We start from the raw sequence: 25127 nt of genomic DNA, 5'->3' as shown, positions 1-25127 counted from the left end.
GTCCTGTAGTGATTTAGGGTGAATACTGGAGTGGATGTCCATAAATGATATCTGTTAGGGCCGTTGATTTTAACAAGATTTGTCCAGACTCTGCTCAACACAAAATCTTTTCTTAGACAAGCTCTGACTTAAAAAACTTTTTTGGGTGTCATTTAATTTAATTTAATTTAATTTAATTTAATTTAATTTAATTTTTTTTTCTCTCAGAGGTTTCCAAGAATGATTGAACAAGAAAGCTGCATGGAGAGAGGGGGATGCTGAGTTTTGGAAGCAGTCAGAAGCAAGAAAACAAAAGCTGCAGGCACTCCATCTCCTCCGCGGATGCTCTGAGTCATCTTCTGGTTTCTTGTTAAAGACCTGCTTCCTCCACATGGTGAGACAGATGGCCACCAAGAGCTCCCAAGTTTTAAAGAGAATGATTTCCCCGATGAGGGAACAGAGGCACTGCTCCCCCATCCGCTACTCCCTCCAGCACCTTGTCAGCCAGGGAGTGTGCAGGGAGTGGAGGGGGTGCTCCTCAGACGCAATGGTCCTGAGAGCTGCTGGCTGGAGCCCGGGTGCCAGCGTGGCCAGCTCTAAGGGCATGTAGGGCATGCAACCAGCAGGGCCTCACGTTCTGCAGGGACCCTGTTCTTGGGGTTTCATGCTCAGCACTCACCATCTTAAAGTTCTTAACCATTTATCTTGGGAGCTTTGTGTTTGCTAATGAATTCCTAAGGGACAGTGCAGCATATGTCAGGGGGCTTACCTCCTGCTAGCTGGCCTCCTGCTACCTCCCTAGTAACCCTATAACAAAGCAGCAGAGACTAGGGGGGTGGGAAGGAGGGTTTAAACAACAGAAATCTATTATCTCATGGTTCCGGTTCTGGAGGACAGATGTCCAGAATCAAGGTCAGAAGGGTTGGTTCCTTCTGTCTCAGGCCTCTCTCCTGGCTTCTGGTGGTTCGCTGGCAATCTTTGGTGCTTCTCAGCTGGTAGATACATCACCTCGATCTCTGCTTTCATGTGCAGTTGGTGTTTCCTCTGTGTGCATCTCTGTGCCCCAACTTCCCTTTCTTATAAGAACAGAGTCATATTGGATGAAGGGCCTGCCCTATTCCAGTACGACCTCAGCTTTTAAATTAGGTCTGCAGTGACCTCTCCAGATAAGGCCACATTCTGAAATACAGGAGGTTTAGGCCTTAAACATGAATTTTGGGGGTAGGCAAAGTTGAAGCCACAAGAGTGTGAGTTGGTATGTGTGACGTGCATGTATAGAGGGTCTGTGTGACTCTCTGTGGGTGTCTGCATAGAATAGTATGTGTTATGGACTGAATATTTGGGAGGTTTTTGTGTGTGTGTGTTTTAAGATTTTATTTATTTGACACAGAGAGAACACAAGCAGGGGGAGTGGCAGAGGGAGAGGGTGAGAGAGACTCAATCCCAGGATCCTGAGATCATGATCTGAGCTGAAGGCAGACACCCAACCGACTAAGCTACCCAGGTGCCCCTGGACTGAATATTTGTGTTTCTCCAAAACTCATCATGTTGCAGCCCTAAACTCCAGTGTGGCTGTATTTGGAGATGGGACCTCTAAGGAAGTAATTAAAGTTTAAACAAGGTCATAAGAGTAGGGCCCCGATCTGATAGTGTTAGTGTCCTTATGAGAAGAGCTACCAGGGAGTTTGCTCTGTCTCTTTCCACCCACTGAATGAGCACAGAGGGAAGGTCACGTAAAGATACAGTGAGAAGGTGGCCATCTGCAGCCAGGAAGAGAACTCTAATCAGAAACTGAGTTGACCCGCACCCCATCCTGGGCTTCTAGCCTCCAGAACTAAGGAAGTAAATGCCTTTTGTTTAAATTACCCAATCTATGGTATGTTAATGTGGCAGCTGGAGGTGTCTGTGTGTGTGTGTGTGTGTGTGTGTGTGTGTATGTTTGTGTGTGAGAGAGAGAGAGAGAGAGAGAGAGAAAGAGAGAGAGAGAGAGAGAGAGAGAGACTCTTTGTAGAGTCTATACATGCATCCTGTGTGCCTTTCATGGAAATCCAGACTATTTCTTCTCTTTCCCTTCCTCCAACCTTACTGACCACTCACTCTCCTCTGCTTACTTTCCTCACCCCCACAATGCCCCCCTCAACACACACAGAGGGAGCAGAGAGACAACACACCCAAAGGAGGTGTGAAAATCTGGGACAGGCCAGGGCCCCAAGATTCAAGAGGCCTCTCTGCCCTTGGACTGCTTCACTCCCTTCCCAACCCAGTTACCTTGACTGTACTTTACAGACTAACTCAGATCTATAAGGCAAAGCCACAAGCTTCAAAGTTCCTGGGAAGTGAGCCCCATCCAAGTTGCAGGGTCTCTTCACAAAGAGATGTTGATTGGGCACCCCCTTAGGCAAGACCACAACTGTGGTAGGATGGATGACCCCAAAGGTTTAGCACATCAAGACAGAGAGGAACCCAGAAACCATCCTATCCTGCTCATTTCTCACTTTTACAGATCTGAAAACTGAGGAAGGGGCAAAAAAGTCTTCTATTGCATCTTAGAACACATATTCCCTGGCTTAATTCAATTCTTACTCTGGTGATTCATTCAGATTTCAAAAAGCATTGGTCTAGGACAGGTGTTGGCAACAGGCCCATCACTTGTGTTTGTAAATAAAGTTTTTTAGAACAAAGATGCTATGGTCCACAGAGGCTGAAAATACTACCCTCTGGTTCTTTTCAGAAAAAGTTTGCTGACCTCTGGTCTAGGACTCAGCAGGCGTGGGTTTTCTATCTACTGTGTAGATATGTGGATGAAAGATGCTAAACTATATTCTCTGTTATTATTCCTGATAAAGTGGGCGTGCATCAGCTGAAGATAAGACCTTGAGGTTTTCTTCTTTATGTATTAGTTTAGTAATGTGTGAGTAGAAGCTTGGCCTTCTCAACTCTGTGGTTGTGCTGAGGCGTAGGTTATAAATGAAAGGCAAGATAAATGCTTGATTTCTTTCCCCTGTGCTTAAAACTTTTGTGAGTGGGTTTCTAGAATGTTCCAAAGGTAGCCAGTAATATCTTGTTCTAAATTGATTCAGTAAGTGAAAACCCCCCTTACCTCTTTAGCTAAAAGTCTGCGAGGCTGTGAGCCTAGAATTGTCACTGTCAGTCCCAGACTCCTCAGGACATCTGGTCTGAATAATAATGATAACACAGAAATAGAAATAGGGATGAAAGATACAGAGAGGAAAAGTCTAAATGATATTTGAGCCTGTGGATGCAATTGTTTGAGATACCTCTAGCTCTGTATTTTCCTTCGTTAGGTTATATGACTCAATTTCTTTTTTCTTTTCCTCCTTTCCTTCTTCTTTTTTAAAATGTGATCTCTAGGGGCATCTGGGTGGCTCAGTGGTTGAGCGTCTGCCTTCAGCTAAGGTCATGACTCTGGGGTCCTCGGTTGGAATCCCACATCAGTCTCCCCTCAGGGAGCCTGCTTCTCCCTCTGCCTATGTCTCTGCCTCTCTCTCTGTGTTTCTCATGAATAAATAAAATCTTTTTAAAAAATAAATAAATCTTTAAAAAAATGTAATCTATAGGGGCCCCTGGGTATCTCAGTTGGTTAAGCATCTGACTCTTAGTTTCGGCTCAGGTTGTGATCTTAGAGTCATGAGATTGAGACTCTATGCTCCTTAGGGAGTCTACTTGAGATTCTCTCTCTTTCCCTCTCCATCTGCCCCTCCCCACCCACATGCATGTGTGTGCTTGCTCTCTCTCTCAAATAAATAAATAAATCTTTTTTTTTTAATTTTTATTTATTTATGATAGGCACACAGTGAGAGAGAGAGAGGCAGAGACACAGGCAGAGGGAGAAGCAGGCTCCATGCACCAGGAGCCCGACGTGGGATTCGATCCCGGGTCTCCAGGATCGCGCCCTGGGCCAAAGGCAGGCACCAAACCGCTGCGCCACCCAGGGATCCCATAAATAAATCTTAAAAAAAAAAAAAAGTAATCTCTACAACCAAGGTAGAGCTTGAACTCATGACCCCAGGAATGAGAGTCACATGTTCTATCAGCTAAGCCAGCCAGGCATCCCACCTTTTTCTTTATTGTTTTTGAGTGTTTTCTTTTTTGTTTGTTTGTTTGTTTTTGAGTGTTTTCAAATTAGATTTCTCCTTTTGTTGTTTCCAACCAAGAGTTTGAACTATGCTAATTAATAATGGAAGGCAGTGTAGATGAAATAGAAGTGAGCCTGTTTCATCATACTGAAGAAACATTTTTAAAAAAGATTATTTATTTATTTATTCATGAGAGACACAGAGAGAGAGAGAGGCAGAGACACAGGCAGAGGGAAAAGCAGACCCCACGCAGGTAACCCCATGTGGGACTCGATCCCTGTCTCCGGGATCACACCCTGGGCCGAAGGTGGCGCTAAACTGTTGAGCCACCCGGGCTGCCCCATTGAAGACACATTTTGAGTGAATATGAATGGGTCTTTCAATAAAGGGTACTAGAGTAATTGGTTATCCAAGTGGAAAAATTAGATCCTTACCTCACACCTTAGACAAAAATTAATATCAGATGCATTAAATATGAAAAACAAAATTAAAACAATTTTTAATTTAGAACATATAGGAGAGTATATTCATATATAAAGCTAGTCAAGACGTGGAGAAGTCCCTCAACATATAAATTAAAAGATGAATTACTTTGAGTAGCTAGCTAGCATTAAGAGATACAGAAGGAATGAAAACATGTCATAGGCTTTTAAGAGATGTTTGCAGTGTACAGATTATGAAGGAAAGGTGCACCTGCTATTTGTATAAAAATTAGAAAGGAAAAGGCCAACAGTTCAGCAGAAAAGTGAACAATGGATAGAAATCATCAATTTAAAAAAAAAAGAAATCATCAATTTACAGAAAAGAAACTCCAAATGGCCAATATAATATGCCTCACTCATAATCAGAAAATGCAAATTAAAGCAGCAATGAGATATCTTTATATAGGCACCTTAAAGTGGGTTATGAGTTCATCTATTTTAATCAGCAAAAGTTATCAAGTTTAATATATTTCTGAATTGGCAAGGACGTGGGGAACTGGGAACTTATACATCCCTGGTGGAAGTATAAATAGGTAAAACTACCTTAGTTTTTAATTTGGCTCTCCTAGTGGTATTAAAAGTGTGGACATCACAGAAGACAGATTTTTACTTCTTACTATGCCACCAATAGATCACACTTATCAACAGGAAAGCAGGTGTAAGATGTCTGTTGTGGTATTTTGCTGATAGCAGAGCCATGAAAACAGCCCAAACACCTAGCCATTAGGAAAGAAGAAAGAGAAGCTATGGTTTGTGCATACAACCAAGTTCTTTTAAAATTTTTGTTTTATTGAGCTATAACTCATATTCATAAAATCTATGCTTCTTTTTTATTTTTTTGTTTTTTTACTTTTTATATTTTTAAAAGATTTTATTTATTTACTCATGAGAGACACACAGAGAGAGAGGCAGAGACACAGGCAGAGGGAGAAGCAGGCTCCATGCGGGGAGCCTGATGTGGGACTCGATCCTGAGTCTCCAGGATCATATCCTGGGCCAAAGGCAGCACTAAACTGCTGGGTCACTGGATCTGCCCTGCTTCTTTTTTTTTTTTTTTTTTTTTAAGATTTTATTTATTTATTCATGAGAGACACAGAGAGAGAGGCAGAGACATAGGCAGAGGGAGAAGCAGGCTCACTGCAGGGAGCCTGCTGTGGGACTCGATCCCAGCACTCCAGGATCAGGCCCTGAGCCAAAGGCAGGCGCCCAATTGCTGAGCCACCCAGGCGTCCCAAAATCTATGCTTCTAAAGTGTACAATTCAGTGGGTTATTTTTATTTTTTAAAAAAGATTTTTATTTATTTATTTGAGAGAGAGAAAGCATGAACAAGGGGAGAGGCAGAGAGAGGAGAAGAAGGCTCCTCGCTGAGCAGGGAGCCCAATTTGGGGCTCGATCCCAGGACCCTGAGATCATGACCTGAACTGAAGGCAGATGCTTAACTGACTGAGCCATCTAGGCACCCCTCAGTATTTTTTTAAAAGTATATTCACAACGTTATGCAATCATCACCAGTTTCTTCTTTTTTTCTTTTTATTGGAGTTCAGTTTGCCAACATATAGCATAACACCCAGTGCTCATCCCATCAAGTGCCCCCCTCAGTACCCATCACCCAGTCACCCCAACCCCTGCCCACGTCCCATTCCACTACTGCTTGTTCATTTCCCAGAGTTAAGTCATCACCAGTTTCTAATTCCACATTTCCATCATACCAAAAAGAAACTCCATAGTTGTTCTCCTTTCCCTCAGCCCCTTGGCATGCCTGATTCATGCATAAACTTAATTTTATTACTATGGATTATGAGCTAAGGACACAGTGACCTGGTTGCCATGTGTCCAGTCATCCCCAGCATGTTAACCCATGTTCTCCTTCTCCAGGGGTCCGGCTGTTCTTCCTTCACCTGCCGCACTGCACATTCACAAGATCCTGGGGACTCCTCGGTGGGGCACAGAAGCTGCCTTAGGTGGTGCCTTGGGGTTTAGATCAGCATGGCTCACTCCCTGGGGGGTCTTTCAGTCTTTGAGAAAGAGAGACAGGATTTAGAGCTTAGCTGTCCAATATGGTACCTACAACCCACATATGGCTATTTACATGTAAGCAAATTAAAATTACATTTAATTTAAAGCTCAGGTCCTCAGTCACAGCAGGTACAGTTAGTGTGTGCAATAGTCACGTGTAGCCAGGGGCTGTTGTATCAGACAGCATAGCCGTAGGACACGTCCATCATTGTGGGAAGGCCTACTGGACATGCCATAATACGAATGGCTGTGTCTCAGGAGGATGAGGGTTTTGGCTCTAGTTTTAATAATACATACTAATAACTATGACTGGTATTAATAACAATCATTGCACATGTTTGAGAATGAGAACTACCATCCTGTAAGAATTCTATTATTTATGTAATATTATGCTATTTTAAAAACAATTTTATTGAGATATAACTTACATATCATGAAATTCCCCTAATATAGGTATGCAATTTGATGATATTTAGTGAATTTGTAGAATGATGTAGCCCTTGCCACAATAAATTTTAGAACATTCATCACTAAAAAGTTCCCTTGTGCCTGAGTGCAGTGATAACTGCTCTCCCCACTCCAGCCATAGGTGGCTATTGATTTGCTTTTTCTGGAAATTTCACATAAACGGAGCAGTACCATAGGCAGTCTTCTGTATCTGGCTTTTTTTTCACTTAACAAAATGTTTTTGCAGTGCATCCATTCACCACATGTATCTACCACTAGTTTCTTCCCTTTTTTTTTTTTTTTTAGTTTCTTCCTTTTTTTTTTTTTTTTTTTTTTTTTTAGTTTCTTCCTTTTTTTATTGCTGCATAGAATTCATTGTATGGAGATACCACATCATAATATCATGTTATTATATTATTATTATTAATAATTTGCTAATCCATGTCATTTATCCAACATTTAAAATAGACCAGATTTGTTCGTTGATGGTTCATTTGTGAACCTGTGAACTATATATTTCCATACCTTTAAAAGATATATGTATCTAAGTGAATGCCATGTGCATAAATATTTTTTAAATATGACAGTGAATAATTATCATCTTTTGCTAATGCCACTTTTTGCTTGCTTTGGCATAAAGAATAAGCCAATGAACCTTTGTGTCCTATGGAAAAATGTATAAATGTCACCTGGTAATTGCTCTTAGAGGTAATGCTAATTAATGTTGACTCACAAGTAAGCAGTATTTTAAATAGAAAAAAATGATTAATGTACATTGATTAACATTTATTAATTGTTGCTTTCATGCCATCCATCCAACATTTAAAATTTGCCAGAAATTCCAGCAAACCCTTTATGTTTAGCCCATCACTGGATTCACACAGGCCTTTTCATGGGGGATTTTGATCCCCATTAGATATGGGAAGGAATGAAGAGTCCAAATCACAGGGGTTTTGTGAGTTGTCTCAGATCATACTGGCCATAAATAGCAGCCATGGGGAGTTGGAACCCAGTTACTCTGGAATTCAAAGCACATGTTTCTTTGTTGATTTATTGAGATATATTAACATATAACATTGTATGAGTTTAAGGTGTGCCACATATTGACTTGATACATTTATATGTTGCAACATGATTACCACAATAGTGTTAGCTAACACCTCTAACCCACCACATAATTATCTCTTTTTTGCAGTCAGAACAATTAAGATCCAGTCTCTAAGCAACTCTGAAGTTTATCGTATGGCAATTGTGAACTATAATCGCGATGCTGTGCATTACATCTCCAGGCCTTAATTATCTACTGGTTGCAAGTCTATACCCTTTGACCAACATCTCCCCAGTTCTCCCACTCGCTGGAAACCACTATTCTACTCTGTTTTTATGAATTTGGTCAAAGCACATGCTTTTTTTTTTTTATTAAGATTTTATTTATTCATGAGAGACACAGAGAGAAAGAGAGAGAGGCAGAGACACAGGCAGAGGGGGAAGCAGGGTCCATGCAGGGAGCCCGATGCGGGACTCGATCCCGGAACTCCAGGATCACGCCCTGGGCCTAAGGCAGGTGCTAAACCGCTGAGCCACTCAAGGATCCCAAAGCACATGTTTTTAGACACAATGTTATTGGCCTCCTGTCAGTTGTATGAGCTGGGGATATACTTGTAACTAGAGTATGGGCTGAACTGGGAGGCAAACAAGGTCAGCATATGGTGATAAGTGACCTTGTGGGGAGAACTCATGAGACACGTATCCTTTCCAGGTTGGATAAATCTGCATGTGAGTAAAAGGGGGAAAAATCAGCTCTCAGATTGCAGGAGTGAGACTTATTCTTTCTATCCCGTTGTTCCCCTGTGGTTTCTTCCCTTACCACTCACCTGCAGCCTCCTCCTTGGGAAATTTGGAATGTCTGGTTCTAAGAGACAGAAACACATTAAAGCATGGGATCTAAAGACTGGGGAGGATGGCAGGGCTTTGGAGACTAGAGGCATGGGAATCATAGATGTGCAATCAGGGTCTCTGAGGAAGGGAGAGGCACGAGATACATCAAGTATATCTACCTTTTGGTGGCTTCTTCATGTGATGATGAACCTACAAAACAAAACAAAAAGGGAGGAATTTATATTTAAAAAAATTTTTTTTAATTTAAATTCAATTTCCTGACATAAAGTATAATACCCAGTGCTCATCTCATCATGTGCCCTCAGGGAGAAATTTATCTAATAAGAAAAATCTTTCATTTCATCCCCCTTCCCCAGCGTTTAAAAACTGTGCTTTCCTAGGGTGCCTGGGTGGCTCAGTTGGTTAAGCTTCTGACAGTTGATCTCAGCTCAGGTCTTGATCTCAGGGTGGTGAGTTCAAGCCCTGCATTGAGCTCCACCTTGGGCTCCATGCTGAGGTCCATGCTGGACATGGAGCCAACTTATTAAACAAACCAGTCCTTCCCCAAACTCACCATGCTGGGTGCATATGTTGATGAAGAAGATGGAGAGGAAGAGGAGCAAAATGGAAAGGCAGGTGAACGTAGCAGCAAAGATGAATCTGGTGGCTAGTGGGAGAGGAACAGGTAGTAGAATCAGTTTGGTTCCTGAGACACCCTGATCAAGCTTAGCAGACAGGTGCCAAGAACCAGATAACCTGGTTTCCAAAACTTTGCAGCTGCCACTTCTGAGCTGTAACTTCCAATTACTGCGGGAATTTCCTTCACCTCCCTGACCTTTTGTTTCCCTGTTCAAAGTGAGGACAAAAACAGTAGCTGCTGGACTGGATGGAGCTGGGGTTAACTGGGTGGGTCCTGGCAGAGAGGGCCTCACACAAGGGAAATCCCCAATAAGTGTTTTAGCCATAGTAATAATTCCTATTATTTATTGTGAGCTGCCCTGTGCTAGGCGCTTCACACATGTTCTTCTCATCCTGCCAGAGGCCCATGAGATAGCTTTACTGTTCCATTTCATTCCACCATGAATGAAGTATCCAGAAGTTAAGGGGATGGCCTGGAGTTACACAGCTGGGATGGGCTTTGTGTCCTGGTAAGTGTAACATTTTAGGACCTCCAGCCACAGGTCAGGCTAGCTTTGCGCTGGCCTCTGGGTATGGAAACACCAGAGAACTGAGCTCATAGTCTGGGAGATGCACATTTACCTGAATAACTGATGCTGCAGAGGAAGCAGTAAGTCCCATCTCAGATGAATGAAAATTCAAACTCTCTCCCAGTTCAAGAGTCATTTGAATGGCATGTATACTCAGATATTATTCAGCCATAAAAAAGTAGAAAACATTGCCATCTGCGACAACACAGATGAACACGGAGGGCATTATGTTAAGTGAGACGAGCCAGACAAAGACAAATACTACATGATTAGATTTCACTTATACATGGAATGTGAAACAAAACAAAATTAAAAACTGAACTTATAGAAGCAGAGAGTAGAGTGGTGGTGGCCAGGGGCCAAGGACAGGGGAGGTCGGGAGAAGCTGGTAAAAGGCTACTGGCTTCTAGTGAACCGATGAATTCTGGAGACCTGATGGATGGCATAGTGACAATAGTTGACAACACTGAAATTTGCTATGAGTAGATCTTAAGCATTCTCACACAAAAACCAAAGGCAAATATGCAAAGGGAGGATGTATTCATTAACTTGGTCCTTCTACGGTGTACACGTGCATCAAACCACCACATTGTATGCTTTTGTCAACTCTACCTCCAGAAGGTGGGGTACAAAGGACAGGGGCGGGATGAGAATCCCTAACTTGAAGAGCTGGGTAATGATGGAAGGCACTGGCTTCAAAGCACAGAGCCTGGATCTGACTCATGATGTAGGATAATGAGATTGCGGTGATAACGATTATTCTCTCTCCCGATATCCCACCCACACCTGTCTCCCTCTGTAACAGACGATGCCAGTGCTCCACACTGCTTGCCCAGATCCCTTTGCCATTTTAATGCGCTCTGGATCATGGTTTATTTCACCTTCCAATGCGGACACTTGCTTCTCTTTGTGGGGGACTGCCAGGAAGGACCCAAAATGCCTCGGGATCTATGTATTCCAGGGACATCTCTTTACCATGACTGCCATTTGTGGAAGCATGAATGCCCTAGTTCTGTTGGTCACCAGTTGCCAGGGTGTGTGACCTTCTATGTCTCCTCCACTTTCCCAGCTCCATGCAAAAGATGCGGTGGAGGGATGATTGCTCAGTCCTTTACTTCTCAGCCCTCTTTCCCCTGTACCCCCTACAATGTTACATTCACATTAATACTTATTTGAGTCTTCTGGTGGCACTGAATCCAGGAGACCCTCAAAAGCAGCAAACTCTCTGCACATCTCCAGGGACATAAGGAAACAGGATGGAAGCAGCTGTTCCCAGACTAGTAGGACCCTCAATGGGAAGCAGAGAAACATCAGCCTCTGGCTTCTTCCACAGTGACTCACTCACTAGAAATGAGAAGTAGACTATTACAAGACTTTTCCGCTTTCATACGGCCCCATAACCTGCTGATCTGAGTTCACCCTGAGATGTCCACATTTCCTGGCCAAATTTCATATCACTCTTTACAAACTGCCAGAGTAAATTACAAAGTCTCAGGTGTTGATGTAAAGGAATCAGGCTGAGCAGTGGGACACAGCTTGACACGGGGTGTAAATGAAGTCACCGTCACCAGAGAGGAGGCCTGGCCTTGTGTGCATGGAGACATCCGGATATGGGCCTGGGACATCATATCTGGGCTGAAAGACTTTATTCCGTTCAGAATTGCTGCAGTATAAATTTGAACTCAGAAAGTACATCTTCAGAAATTATATACACACCCACTAGGATGTCTATAATAAAATAAAAGGGAAATAAGTGTTGGCAAGGACGTGGAGATATTGGAACCCTCATGTATTACTGGTGGGAATGTAAAATGTTGGGGCCACATTGGAAAAACAATTTGGCAGTTTCTCAAAAAGTTAAACATAGAGTTACCATATGTCTCAGCAATTCTACTTCTAGGTAGATATCCAAGAAAACTGGAAGCAGGGACTCAAACAGGTACTTGCACACTGATGCTCAGAGCACTATTACTTGCCCTACCTGAAAGGTATGAACACTCTAGATGTTGTCATGGGTATGGGAATGGGGAGAAACTACTTACAGGGTAGGAGATTTCATTTGGGGGTGATAAAAGTGTTCTGGAATTACATAGTGGTGACAGTTGCATAAACTTGTTATATACTAAATGCCACTGAATTGTACACTTATTTAAAAGGGTAAATTTATGGAATGTGAATTATGAGTCAATAAAAAAGAAAGAAAATAAATAATGCAAGAGCTAAAAACATGAATGCACTTCTTCCTCTTCCCTGTCTCACACAGCACTAGACTTCCTGCCTTATTTCAGATACGTCCATGCTCCTTGACTCTGTCAGATTTCAGGTCTCTCCAAGAAAACATTCCTGGTGTGAATTATGTTCATAAAGGTGAAGTAGAAATCATTTCCCAAGTCTGCTAATACTGAATAAAAACATTTTCAAAGGCTATTACTTATTTTGCAAGGACATTTTGGGAGATACCTTTGAAAAAAACTGGTTATGACAGCCTTGAACAATTTTGGCTCTTTGGAGTGGATTACAGGGAGGTTATGAGTTGCAGAAATTAAGGATGAGTAAGCAACTAGATGCCAACTTATGTTATATATTTGGCCATTAAAATCTGGATGAGCTCCCATTTTCATCCAAAGATGCCAAAAGCTCTAAATTTTACAAGCATCTCCCAGGATAGAATCTTAGTCAATTCCTCATTGAAAAGCAACACCAGAGAAAATAACTTAATATTCACCAGTTTTTTAGAACTTTAAAGTTTTAGCACATTCTTGGTCAGACACATTCCCAAAGCACCTGGGCTCCATGGGTCCTCCATGGGGTCTGCCCAAACCAGACAACACAATCTCATCCCCATTCTTCACAAAACTCCACCATCGTTTTTCATTATGTAAAATGATAAATGACGCATCTGTAGCTGTTTTACTCATCAGCTTTTCCTGAACCCAGGAGGAGCTTAGCGGTCATCTGCCAGAAAGGCAGTCATTCTCCCAATCACATTGAAAAAACAGGCATCAAGATTCCTTCTGTGCCTTTTAATCACAGGGGACTGCCTGCTGCATGAGGTAAATATAATTTGGAAAAACATCACTCAAATTATCTTACATTTTTTTGCTGCAGGAGCTCCACGTCCATCATCGTTATCTAGGAAACAGGATGCAAGAAAAAATAATCACAATGATTGAGTGGAGAACCTTGGACACTTAGGTCCTCATGTTCTTCTTATGGACTTTAGCCCCTCTTTGGGAACTGGAGAATGTCTTTTCTACTCTTGGGATGTTCACTGGGTCCCCAAATCAGGGCCAGAATATTAGATAGCTTTTTAAAAAAGATTTTATTTGTTTGTTTATTTATTTATTTGAGGGGGGGAGAGGCAGAGGGAGAGAATTTCAAGCAGACTCCGTGCTGAGCAGAGAGCCTGACACCAGGCTTGATCTCACGACCTCAAGATCATTTTTTTAAGATTTATTTATTTATTTATTATAGACATATATATATATAGAGAGAGAGAGGCAGAGACACAGGAGGAGGGAGAAGCAGGCTCCATGCCAGGGAGCCCAACGTGGGACTCGATCCTGGGACCCCAGGATCGCGCCCTGGGCCAAAGGCAGGCGCCAAACCACTGAGCCACCCAGGGATCCCACGACCTCGAGATCATGACCTGATCAAGAGGTCAAATGCTCACCTGACTGAGCCAGCCAGGTGCCCCCACATGACTCTTTTTTTTTTTTTTTTTTTTTTTTTTTTTTTCCCACATGACTCTTTTAATACCTCTGGGGTTTGACATTTTTTTAAAATTAAATTTAATTTTTTAAAATTTATTTATGATAGTCACAGAGAGAGAGAGAGAGAGAGAGAGAGAATGAGAGAGAGAGAGAGAGAGAGAGAGGCAGAGACACAGGCAGAGGGAGAAGCAGGCTCCATGCACTGGGAGCCCGACGTAGGATTCGATCCCGGGTCTCCAGGATCACGCCCTGGGCCAAAGGCAGGCACTAAACCGCTGTGTCACCCAGGGATCCCCTTGACATTATTTTTAATAATAAAAATATTTATAAATGACCCAGCTAATTTCCCCCCTCCCATTCCTATTCCTTGTCAATCTTCCTGTTCCACCATTTTGCAAGTATTTTCTCCCATTTGGTAGGTTGTCTTCTTATCTTACTGTTTCTTTTGCTGTGCAGAAGTTTTTAGCTTGATGCAATCCCACTTATTTATTTTTGCATTTTCTTCTTGTGCTTTACGTGTCATCTCAAAAAAAAAAAGTCATTGCCAAGATCATGCAAAGGAGGTTTTCACCTCTTTTCTTCCAGGAGTCTTATGGCTTGGGGTCCTACATTTAAGTCTTTAATGTATTTTGAGTTAATTTTTGTGAATGGTGTGAGAAAGGGATCCAATTTCATTCTTCTGCATGTGGTTATCCAAATTTTCCAAAATCATTTATTGAAGAGATTGTTCTCTCCCATTGAATATTTTTGGCTTTCCTGCCAAACAGTTGATCATGTATGTGAGGGTTTAATTCTGGGCTCTTGATTCTGTTCTATTGATTATGTGTTTATTTTTATGCCAGTACCATGCTATTTGGATTACTATAGCTTTGTAGTATAGTTTGAAATCAGAATTTGTGACACCCCCAGCTTTGTTCTTCTTTCTCAGTATTGCTTTGGCTATTCAGGATCTATCAGTTTTTTGGTTGAGTCTTTAGGATTTTCCATATATAAGATTATCTGTAAATAAAGACAGTAGTACTATGTTGAATAGGAGTGGTGAGAGTGGATCTCCTTGTCTTGTTTCTGATCTCAGAGGAAAGCATTTGACTTTTCACCTTTCTTTCTTTCTTTCTTTTTTTTTTTAGAGAGAGAATGATATATATATATATATATATATATATATATATATATAGAGAGAGAGAGAGAGAGAGAGAGAGAGAGAATGAGCGGGGGAAGGGCAGAGAGAGAGAGAGAGAGAGGGAGGGAGTAGACGACTCTCTGCTGAGCAGGGAGCCCCTTGAGAGGCTTGATCCCAGGACTCTGGAATCATGACCTGAGCTGAAGGCAGACACTTAACTAAGCCACCCAGGTGCCCCTGACCTTTCATCTTTGAGTATGGTGCTAGCTGTGGGCTTGTTGTGTACGTCCTCTGTTATGTTGATGAATTCCTTCCATAGCTTATTTGTGGAGAGTTTTTAATCTTGAAAGGGCATTGTATTTTGTCAAATGCTTTTTCTGCATCTATTGAGATGATCATATGATTTTTGTCTTTCTTTCATTAGCGTGGTTTATCATATTTATTGATTGTGTATGTTGAGCCATCTTTGCACCCCAGGGATAAATCCCACTTATCCATAGCATATGATCTTCTTAATGTGCTGTTGGATTTGGTTGCTAACATTTTGTTGAGAATTTTTGCATCTGTGTTTACAAGGATATTGCTTTGTAGATTTCTCTTAGTGTCGCTATCTGGCTTTGGTATCAGGGTAATGCTGGCCTATGAGACGAGTGTAGGAGTGTTCCCTAGTCTTCAATTTTTTTTAAGTAAGCTTCATGCCCATCGTGGGGCTTGAACCTGTGACCCTGAGATCAAAAGTCACATGATCTACCAACTGAGCCAGCCAGGCACCCTCAGGTCTTCAATTTTTTGTGAGGGTTTGAGAAGGATTGGCATTATTCTTTAAATATCTGGTGAAAATCTCCAGTGAAGCCATTTGTTCCTGGGCTTTTCTTCAATAGGAGATTTTTTATTATTGAGGCAATCTCCTTATCTGTTATTGATCTGTTCAGATTTTCTATTTCTTCATGATTCAGTCTTGGTTTATAGACTTCCACACAGATTTTCTTGTCATTGGTGATTGCCCAAGTCTCCAGGTGCTTCCAGACCACAGCCAACAGGGCCTAGAACTAATTTACAGTCTCCTGCAGGTTCCACAGCTGGCACTGAGATCTGTCTGCCTATTACTCAATGCACAGGCGAGTGAGACTCCTCTCAGGTCTCTTGCTGTAGGGTGCCAGATCCCACAACTTTTACAAAGGCACTTTTGTTTGTGGGTGTATGTCAAATTTCTGTTGTTGAAGTGGGGAAGGCAAAAATGAGGGATGTCTTATGGATTTTTCTTATTTTCTCAAATTGTAGTGGTTCTGGAATCCCTGTTTTCAGCAGAGCAAGAGCAATACATTTGTGTCTATTGTATGGAATCAGACATCAGAGTCTCATACTGTGACCTGGAGTCATCTCGGGGTCTATATTGAGTAAGAGGGAAGGTTTTAGGAGGGATTCTGAAGAGGACAAAGCAACAGGGGTGAAGAGAAGTACCAAGGCATCCACATTTCCAATGCACCTGGGGTCATTCTTACCCATCTCTATATTAACCACATCTTTTATTTTCTGTATTCAACACTTTGATATCTTGGGACCTTGCTGACCCTAGAGATATCCCCTCTCAAGGTATCCACTTCCTAGAGAAAGGAGACAACTTTCCCTCAAGCACCCTTCTTTTTTTTTAAGGTTTTTTTTTCCCAAAGATTTTATTTATTTATTCATGAGAGACACACAGAGAGAGGCAGAGACAAGCAGAGGGAGAAGTGAGCTTCCCAACCAACCCCCCACCCATGCAAGGAGCCAGATGCAAGCACCCTTCTTAAGTGCAAAACAACCAATCCAGAGCTCATACTTCCAACCACCTCCTCTATGGCTCTCACACTCTGGGCCAGGGTTCCCCTGCCCTAATCACTTCAGGGCCAGATACCAGACAGTCAGGGACAGCATCTATACCCCATAGTTAATCCTAAGCCTGTTCCTTCTTACAGAAACCACAGTAAAGGCTCTTGCCTAGTCTTATCCCTCCCTCTGCTTCCTCACTGACCCTGATACTTCTCTATATGGCCCTGTATGGCATGGCATACCCCTCTTCTTGGGAAGTCTAACAAACTATGTTTTTTTCAATGACAGTCATCTCTTAAAAAAAAAAAAAAAAAAGACAGTCATCTCTTCATCTTTGACCATACTGTACCTCAAATTTTCTATTGGCATCTATATTCTAAAACACTCTCCCACATCCACCTCATTGATACATACTCATAATCTTTGATGAGAGCCTGTCCCCACACTCACTTCCCATTTCTCCCATACTTTACACCCAAGTGGTCACTCCTGTCTTTTTGTTTCCTGGATTCTTCTTTCACCAACCAGGCTCCATCACAAGAAAAGGACTATATGCCTCAAGAATAAACCTGAAGCTGCCTTTCTCACCTTTGACCTGCAGCCACAGGTGTTCACTCTCTTCTGACCACTCCTGGGAGACCATTGTCTTGTAGGCACAAAAGTACATCCCAGCATCCTTCGGCTCCAGGTGAGTGAGGAGGAATTCAGCCTCATGTCCTGTGGATCTCTGCTCCTGCCTGTACCCAGAGTCCTGCAGCTTCCCCAGCATGAATGTCACATTCTGGAAGTGAGACTGGCACCTGAGGCTCACGTTGCCTCTGTGTTCAACCATGTTGCTGGGCAAGGCACTGAGCGTGGGTTTGGGAAGCATTTCTGGCAAAGAATTCAGAGTTAGTCTGACTCTTCATCATGACATCCACCAATGCCCTCCTAGAATTCAGAGGATTAAAGAGAAAATATAGGATGCAGGAACAGATAGAGTTTATGCGAGAAAACTCACCATTCTTTTTCTCGTCTTCAAAGCCCAGGGAAAGCCCTGGAAGAGAAACCCTTATGAGACATAAATTACATACTCGTGTTTGAGTATATATCAGGCAGAGAGTGCATGACTAATTTGTTAAAGATCCATCTTATTTCTTTTTTCTTTTAAAGATTTTATTTATTTATTCATGAAAGACACACACCGAGAGAGGCAGAGACACAGAGGGAAGCAGGCTCCATGCAGGGAGCCCGATGCAGGACTTGATCCTGGGACCACAGGATCACACCCCAGGTGGAAGGCAGGCACTTAGCAGCAGAGCCACGTAGGTGTTCCATCCATCTTATTTCTTGAAGGCACTTCTTTGGGTTGATTTTTTTAACCTGTTACTTATGTCCCATTGTTTCTCATTTTGTATATTCATTTATATACAAAATTCCAGCAACCTTTTCTGATCTATCATGTTGCTTTCACGATCAGTCTTTCACCATCTAAATATCATCACATATTTACTTGTATTTTCCTCTCCTGCTTTCTATGACTGAACTCTTCACCTTTGTCACTTAGATAACGCAATGGTTATTTATTTTACTGTGGAGTGTGAGCAGAGGGTTTCCTCTCTGATTCAAATGGGGAGAAACCACTCTCTCTGCCCAGGTTCTTCTTTTCATGAAGAATTTGAGACATTCATGGTCCTAAATGCCCTTTCCATGTGGCTTTGATCTATATAAATGTTAGACCCTACTTCTCCTGTGTTCTGTTCTATGCATTTCATTCTGGAATAGAAAGGTCATTTCATGAATGGAAATATGGGAAACTAGTCTTGGGGTATGTCAAGAGGTGATGTTAGAATTTCTCTAGATGCCAGAGTGTCTCAGGATATCTGGCCTTTCTTTAAACTCAGGAGTCAACTCACAACATGGACCCTCAAACTTCACCAAGAAGGAAGGAGATGGTGGCCTGATGATGCACTGAGTCTGAGTTTGCAGTAATAATGGTGGGAATTTGTAGTAGGAAAGCATCCTCTGGGTGGTCAGGGGGTCGTAGGTCTCATGGTCCCTTTTTATTTTAATTTTTATTTTTTATTTTATTTTATTATTTATTTATTTATGATAGTCAGAGAGAGAGAGAGAGAGAGAGAGAGGCAGAGACACAGGCAGAGGGAGAAGCAGGCTCCATGCACCGGGAGCCCGATGTGGGATTCGATCCCGGGTCTCCAGGATCGCGCCCTGGGCCAAAGGCAGGCGCCAAACCACTGCGCCACCCAGGGATCCCTTATTTTAATTTTTAAAAGATTTTATTTATTTGTTCATGAGAGACACAGAGAAGCAGAGACATAGGCAGAGGGAGAAGCAGGCTCCTGATGCATCAGGGAGCCTGATGCAGGACTTGATTCCAGGACCCTGGGATCACCACCTAGGTGTCCTTCATGGTCCTTTTTTAGTTCTTTCCTCACAAACCTGCTTTTAGACTCATGTTGCCTCAGCTCTGGTATTAGCCAATATTCTGCACAGTGATTCCCTTAAAAAAAAAAAAAGCACACAGGTGCCTTGAGTTCATTTTGCATTGTGAAACCCTACTGGAGAATAGGTTGTGAAAGTGAGGGAGGAGTTCTCTTTCTTTGATAAATAAAACTGTATATATTTAAGTTACACAACAGGATATATAGAGAATATGATATATAGAGAAAATGATTACCACAATTAAGCCAGTTAACACACTCATCAGCTCATAGTTACCTCTGTGTGTGTGTGTGTGTGTGTGTGTGTGTGTGTGTGATGAGAACATGGAATTATTAACTACAATCTCCATGCCGTCCATTGGATTCCTTAGAACTCATTCCTCTTTCCCAAAAAGGGACCACATTGGATATAGACAAGGAGGGCTAGCTGCACAGAGGAAACTTTAAGGGGAAGGCAGGATAACTTGAAAAAAGCACTTCTCAGGAAGTACAATAAAAACCCACCAATTGGGGCACCTGGGTGGCTCAGTCAGTTAAGTGTCTGCCTTTGGCTCGGGTCATGATCTCAGGGTTCTGAGACTGAGCCCCGCATTGGGTTCCCTGCTCAGCAGGGAGCTTGCTTCTCCCTCTCACTCTGCCTGTTGCTCCCCCTGCTTGTGCTCTCTCACCCGCTCTCTCTCTCAAATAAATAAAATCTTTTTAAAAAACCCCCACCAATTATCAAGAATCTGTCACTTGGTTAACTCTTTACAGACACTGGCCACTTACATGTTTATATTATTTAGTAGATCCTTGGCAGACAGCTGTCATCTGCCCTACAGCTACCATGTTTGCCTGCTCTGCCAGATATCCTACATTTAACATTCAGAACAGTCTCACATGCATCAAACAGAGAGCAGGACAATGTCCAGCCTCATTAGGTGCTAGCACCTTCCACAGAGATAGGAAGGAGTGGGGACACTCGAAACCACAGCTCCCTAAAAACGAATGTGATACTGTGATTTATGATAAGAAATATACATTTGATCTTTGTCCTGGTTCCTGGCACACAGCTCCTAAAACCCTTGGAATTTTCTTAACCACGTTTTAAAAGTCTATTTATTTATTTATTTTAGTAGTTTCTACATCCAACATGGGGCTTGAACTCATGTCCCTGAGATGAAGAGTCCCATGCTCTTCTAAGTGACCCAACCGGGCACCCCCCTCTTGGAATTTTTCTAGGCATTGAATGCAATAAAAGTCTTTCATTATGTTAATGAAGTGACATTTGGACCACACTTAAGGATGAAGGCTGGTTGCCAGGGGAACCAACCATATGGTGACAAGGTTGGAACTTTCATTTCCATCTCCTTGACTTTTGGAGAGGGGAGAAAGGCTGAAGATGGAATCAATTGCCAATGGCCAATGGTATAATCAATGGTACCTATGTAATGAAGCTTCTATAAAAGCTCAAAAGGATGGGTTCACAGAGCTTCCAGTTTGGTGAACATATGGAGACACAGGGAGAGTGGTGTGCCTGGAGAGGACATGGAAGCTCCCTGCCCTTTCCCCATACCTAGCCCTCCACATCTTTTCCATCTGGTTGTTCCTGAGTTATATCCTTTTAGAATATACTGATGATCTAGTAAGTTAAATATTTCTGTGAGTTCTGTGAGCCTCTCTAGCAAATTAATCAAACCCAAAGATGGGGTAATGGGAACTCCTAATATATAGCCAGTTGATCAGGTGACAATACGGACTTGTCATTGGCATCTAAAATGGAGTGGGGGTAGTCTTGTGCGACTGAGCCCTTACCTATAGGATCTGATGGTAACTCCAGGTAAATAGTGTCAGAATTAGTTAAGTTACAGAACACCCAACTGATGTTCAAGAATTGCTTGGTGGTGTCAGGGCCCCACGCTCACACATTGGAATTGGGTGCCGGAATTGGACCTCCAGATTACTGTTAAATTACAATTTAACAAGGGGCGCCTGGGTGGCTCAGTGGTTGAGTGCCTTTTGCTCAGGTTGTGATCCTGGGGTCCTGGGATAAAGTCCTGCATCAGGCTCTCCACAGAAAGTCTGGTGCTCCCTCTGCCTGTGTCTCTGCCTCTCTCTCTCTGTCTCTCATGAATAAATAAATAAAATCTTTTAAAAATATTATAATTTAACAGATCTTTTGAGCTCATCATCTGGAGAACTTAAAAATTTTACATAAAATGTTAAGATTATATTGTATTATACAAAATATTATCCTATTCTGTTGTAGAAAGAAACATTGCAGTGATACATCATGGATGGACCTTAAAAATATCATTCCAAGAAAAAGAAGCCAGATATGAAAGGTCACATGTTGCATGATTCCATTTTCATGATATACCCAGAATAACTAAATGTAGAGACAGAAAGTAGATTGGTGGCTGCCAGGATCTGTGGGAAAGGGGATGGTGAGTGACTGGTTCATAGGTACAGCATTTCCTTTATGGGTGATGAAAACGTTTTATGGTGGTTATACACCGTGAATGTTTAAAATGCTAATAGATTGTATACTTTATAGTGTTTGCTCTTATGTGAATTGGACCTCAATACAATTTTAAAATCTTATGTGAGTTAGGTATGTTTACCTTCTGTACTAAAGATATATAAAGATTCGAATATTAAAAGTCTACCCAAAATAAGATTAAGTGGAAATGACTAGTTGTATTAGTTTAGGGAAGCAACCTCCGTTAAGTGCAATGGTGGTTCTGGCTTCCAGAGCATCCTGACCCAGGGATTTAGTGCTGTTAGGGTCTTTTTTCTTAGCTGCCATGTGTCATTCCCTCTGAATGTTGTCAGGACAGGACCAGGAGCCTGGAAGCAGAGCTGTAGGCAGCTAAAGATGGGCATCTCTGGGAGGTTACACTTATAGAGGACCAAAATTTATCTGTATCCCAATACTGGTAGAGAAATTTCTTGATAGAGCTGGACTGGCTTGCTTTGCAACATAGATCCATCCCTGGAATGATGATTATGGCCAGAGGGGAGGGCGATCATATGGGTTGATTTGTGTCCCCAGAAAGATATGTTCAAGTCCTAACCCCAAATACCTGTGAATGTGTGAACTTATTTGGAAATAGTATTATTTCAGAGTAGGCTGGTCCCATAATTCGGTATGGCTGGCATCCCCATTAGAAGTGGAGAGACATCGGGGATCCCTGGGTGGCTCAGTGGTTTAGTGCCTGCCTTAGGCCCAGGGCGTGATACTGGAGTCCTGGGATCGAGTACCACATCGGGCTCCCTGCATGGAGCCTGCTTCTCTCTTTGCCTTTGTCTCTGCCTCTCTCTCTCTCTGTGTCTCTCATGAATAAATAAATGAAATCTTAAAAAAAATAATTTAGAAGTGGAGAGACGTGGGGACAGACACAGAGGGAAGATGGCCACGTGAAGGCATGAGGGATTGCAGCAAAGTGTTTGCAAACAAGGAACCCAGCCCTGCCAGCTGTCCCCAGAAGCGAGGGGAGCTTGGAATGAATTCTCCCTTGGAGCCTCAGAGCATTCAAGAGGAATTTACTCAGCTAGCACCTTGATCTTGGATCTCTGGCCTCCAGAACTGTGGGAGAGTAGATTTATGTTGTGTTAAGCCACTTGGTTTGTGGCACTTTGTCACAGCAGCCCTGGAAATGAATACGGGCAGAGTGAGGTCAGTCTCTCGACTGCCCAGCTTATTCTGCTCTGTAGCTGGAGAGCTGGAGGTTTGGTGCATAGTGACTGACAGCCACCCCTAAAGCTCAAATGTGTGTGTGGGAGGAGCATTACCCCAAAAGAAGGGCTGTATTGCAGAAGGAGGAAGGAACTACGGCAAATGACAAGTCCTGATAGCCTTTACACAACCCCTCACCCCCAACTCACGAAAGAAGAACCAGAGTCTTGGTCAGTGGAGCTGCTGGTTCGTAGTCTAGGGCTCCTATGAGATCAAGCCAAGGTCATAATCCCAGGTCTTCATTTACAGGCTGAGGTCCCTTTGATTGCATCATGTTCAAGTTAAGAACAGTTAAAAACCAATCTGAGGGGATCCCTGGGTGGCTCAGCGGTTTAGCGCCTGCCTTCGGCCCAATGCGTGATCCTGGAGTCCCAGGATCGAGTCCCACATCAGGCTCCCTGCATGGAGCCTGCTTCTCCCTCTGCCTGTGTCTCTGCCCCCCTCTCTCTCTCTTTCTCTCTCTCTCTCTCTCCCTATCTCTCATGAATAAATAAAATCTTAAAAAAAAAAGAAAGAAAAAACCAATCTGAGGATAAGGCTGGTCAGAAAATTTTCTTTTCATTCATTGTCCCCAGACATAGCCCTTTTCTGTAGTCTTGGTCTGTACCCAAACCTACAGCTCCACACCCTATGTGCCCTGCCCTCCTATATGCCAACAAACATTCATGGCAAGACTGATATTTGGACAAATAAAGTTTGGAGAACTCATGGGAGCTCTGCATTTCTCAGCTGAGTAAACGAGGGTGTCACCCCACGTCTCTGAACCTCACTTCCCATCTCCTGTGTGCGAGCACCAGAACAGAGGCATGTCATACCACAGCCCACAAAACTCTGACAGGTAGCATGTGTCCAGTACACAGAAGACATCATTTCACATCAACCCCCGCTTCACCGTGAATTTTCTCACCCACCCAAACCCATCTGTCCCAGTCCTGGAGACTCACCAAGGCAAAGCAGGGACAGGAATTCTGTGAGCATAGTGTCCCTTCCACCCAGAACAAAATCCCGTCTTCAGTTTTATAGTTCAAAGGAAGAAGGGGGACTGGGCCATCGAGGCTCCCTCCTGCCCACCTTGTCTCCAAGATGTGTGGGTAAAGGTTTTACCCTGACACTTGGTTCTCCACTGCCTGGTGTACAGTTTCCTTTTCACAATCAAGTCAGGAAACCATCAGTGACAACATCTCCCTCATAAATCCGGTGTGTATGGCTCCAGCTCCACCCACCCTGAGACCTGTCCTATCTCATTTGAAGTCTTGACCAAGACATTTTCTTTAAAAAAAAGATAATAACTGTTTTGGAAAAAGTCTTAGAGTTGCAAAAGAATAGTACAGAGTTGCCACATACCCATCAAGCATCTTTCCCTGATGGTAACAGTACATTATCAAAAGCAGAAAATTCACATCAGTGCAATATGATGGCTGGGTGAGTGCAGGATAGCATCTAAAATATAGGAGTCTCGGGCAGCCCAGGTGGCTCAGCGGCTTAGCGCTGCCTTCAGCCCAGGGCGTGATCCTGGAGACCTGGGATGGAGTCCCACGTCGGGCTCCCCGCATAGAAGCAGGCTTCTCCCTCCGCCTGTGTCTCTGCCTCTCTCTCTCCCCTCTCTGTGTTTCTCATGAATAAATAAATAAAATCTTAAAAAAAAAAAAAAGGAGTCTCTAGTACAAGCTGAGGACCCACTGCTCCTGAGAGCAGGGTGCTCAACAAGAAAAAAGAAACGGATGTCTGTCTTTGAGGCTGAGTAAGCTTCTCTTTTAGTAAACCTTGACAAATGGGTCACACAACATCAGATTTTTTTTGCTGTGCTTTCTTTTACAGAAGAGAAAGTAATCAAGGAATCTTTTTTTTTTTAAGGAATCTTGATTGTAATCTCTCTTAGAAGAGAAAGTAATCAAGTAATCAAGAAAGTTTCTATTCAAATTTTTTCCCAAACAGGAAGAGTATAATCCCATTTTCCAGGAATGAAGGAGGAAATATTGATGAATTAAGGGAGCAAATTCCTCTCTAGAAGTACAACAATCTTTCCTTCCCAGCTACTCATTGCTCTCTGAGTCATTTAAGAACTCTTGTTGATTAATGATTATTTCATATGACTGAAAACACTAGGGTTGTGATGAGTTCAAGGCATGAGGGGATCCAAATACTAAAATAATGGTACTGGGAATCTGTCTTTCTCCAAGTCGAAGTGCCACTTTCCATTGTGTAGACCTCACTCTCA

The 25127-nt window shown here is 42.6% G+C and overlaps 2 protein-coding genes across 4 annotated transcripts in view; one reads left to right on the top strand and one right to left on the bottom strand.

The window, feature by feature from the left end:
* The first annotated feature begins 234 nt into the window (after positions 1–234).
* Positions 235–25127, top strand: part of LOC140600101 (T-cell-interacting, activating receptor on myeloid cells protein 1-like) — a 38871-nt gene continuing 13978 nt past the window's right edge. Inside the window, exon 1 of the mRNA XM_072768134.1 lies at positions 235–373. The gene's annotated coding sequence lies outside the window, so the exon portion shown is untranslated. The remainder of the gene's footprint in view (positions 374–25127) is intronic.
* VSTM1 (V-set and transmembrane domain containing 1) lies at positions 6092–24088 on the bottom strand. 3 transcript variants are annotated; one of them, XM_072768047.1, is made up of 8 exons: positions 23854–24088; positions 17751–17786; positions 17339–17623; positions 13202–13240; positions 9475–9567; positions 9080–9110; positions 8897–8934; positions 6092–6574 (listed from the first exon to the last, which is right to left on the bottom strand). In XM_072768047.1, the coding sequence occupies exons 1-8, from the start codon at positions 23885–23887 to the stop codon at positions 6570–6572; spliced, it is 561 nt and encodes a 186-aa protein (XP_072624148.1). In that variant the 5' UTR covers positions 23888–24088; the 3' UTR covers positions 6092–6569. The 3 variants fall into 3 exon arrangements, with proteins under 3 accessions (XP_072624148.1, XP_072624170.1, XP_072624159.1); XM_072768058.1 differs by lacking the exon at positions 8897–8934 and having other exon boundaries at positions 6099–6574; XM_072768069.1 differs by lacking the exons at positions 8897–8934; positions 13202–13240 and having other exon boundaries at positions 6096–6574.

Source organism: Canis lupus, chromosome 1, assembly GCF_048164855.1.
Source record: "Canis lupus baileyi chromosome 1, mCanLup2.hap1, whole genome shotgun sequence".
Lineage (NCBI taxonomy): Eukaryota > Metazoa > Chordata > Mammalia > Carnivora > Canidae > Canis > Canis lupus.
Note: the sequence above shows the minus strand (reverse complement) of the source record. Positions and strands in the feature narration are given on the sequence as shown.

Excerpts from the sequence above, each read along its gene's own strand:
- VSTM1 (XM_072768047.1), bottom strand. The coding sequence starts at position 23,887 with ATGCTCACAGAATTCCTGTCCCTGCTTTGCCTTG. Across the intron at positions 17,624-17,750 it reads TGAAGACGAGAAAAAGAATG|AAATGCTTCCCAAACCCACG; the intron begins GTGAGTTTTCTC and ends ATTCTTTGCCAG. Across the intron at positions 9,111-9,474 it reads CAACATATGCACCCAGCATG|GTTCATCATCACATGAAGAA; the intron begins GTGAGTTTGGGG and ends TTTGTTTTGTAG.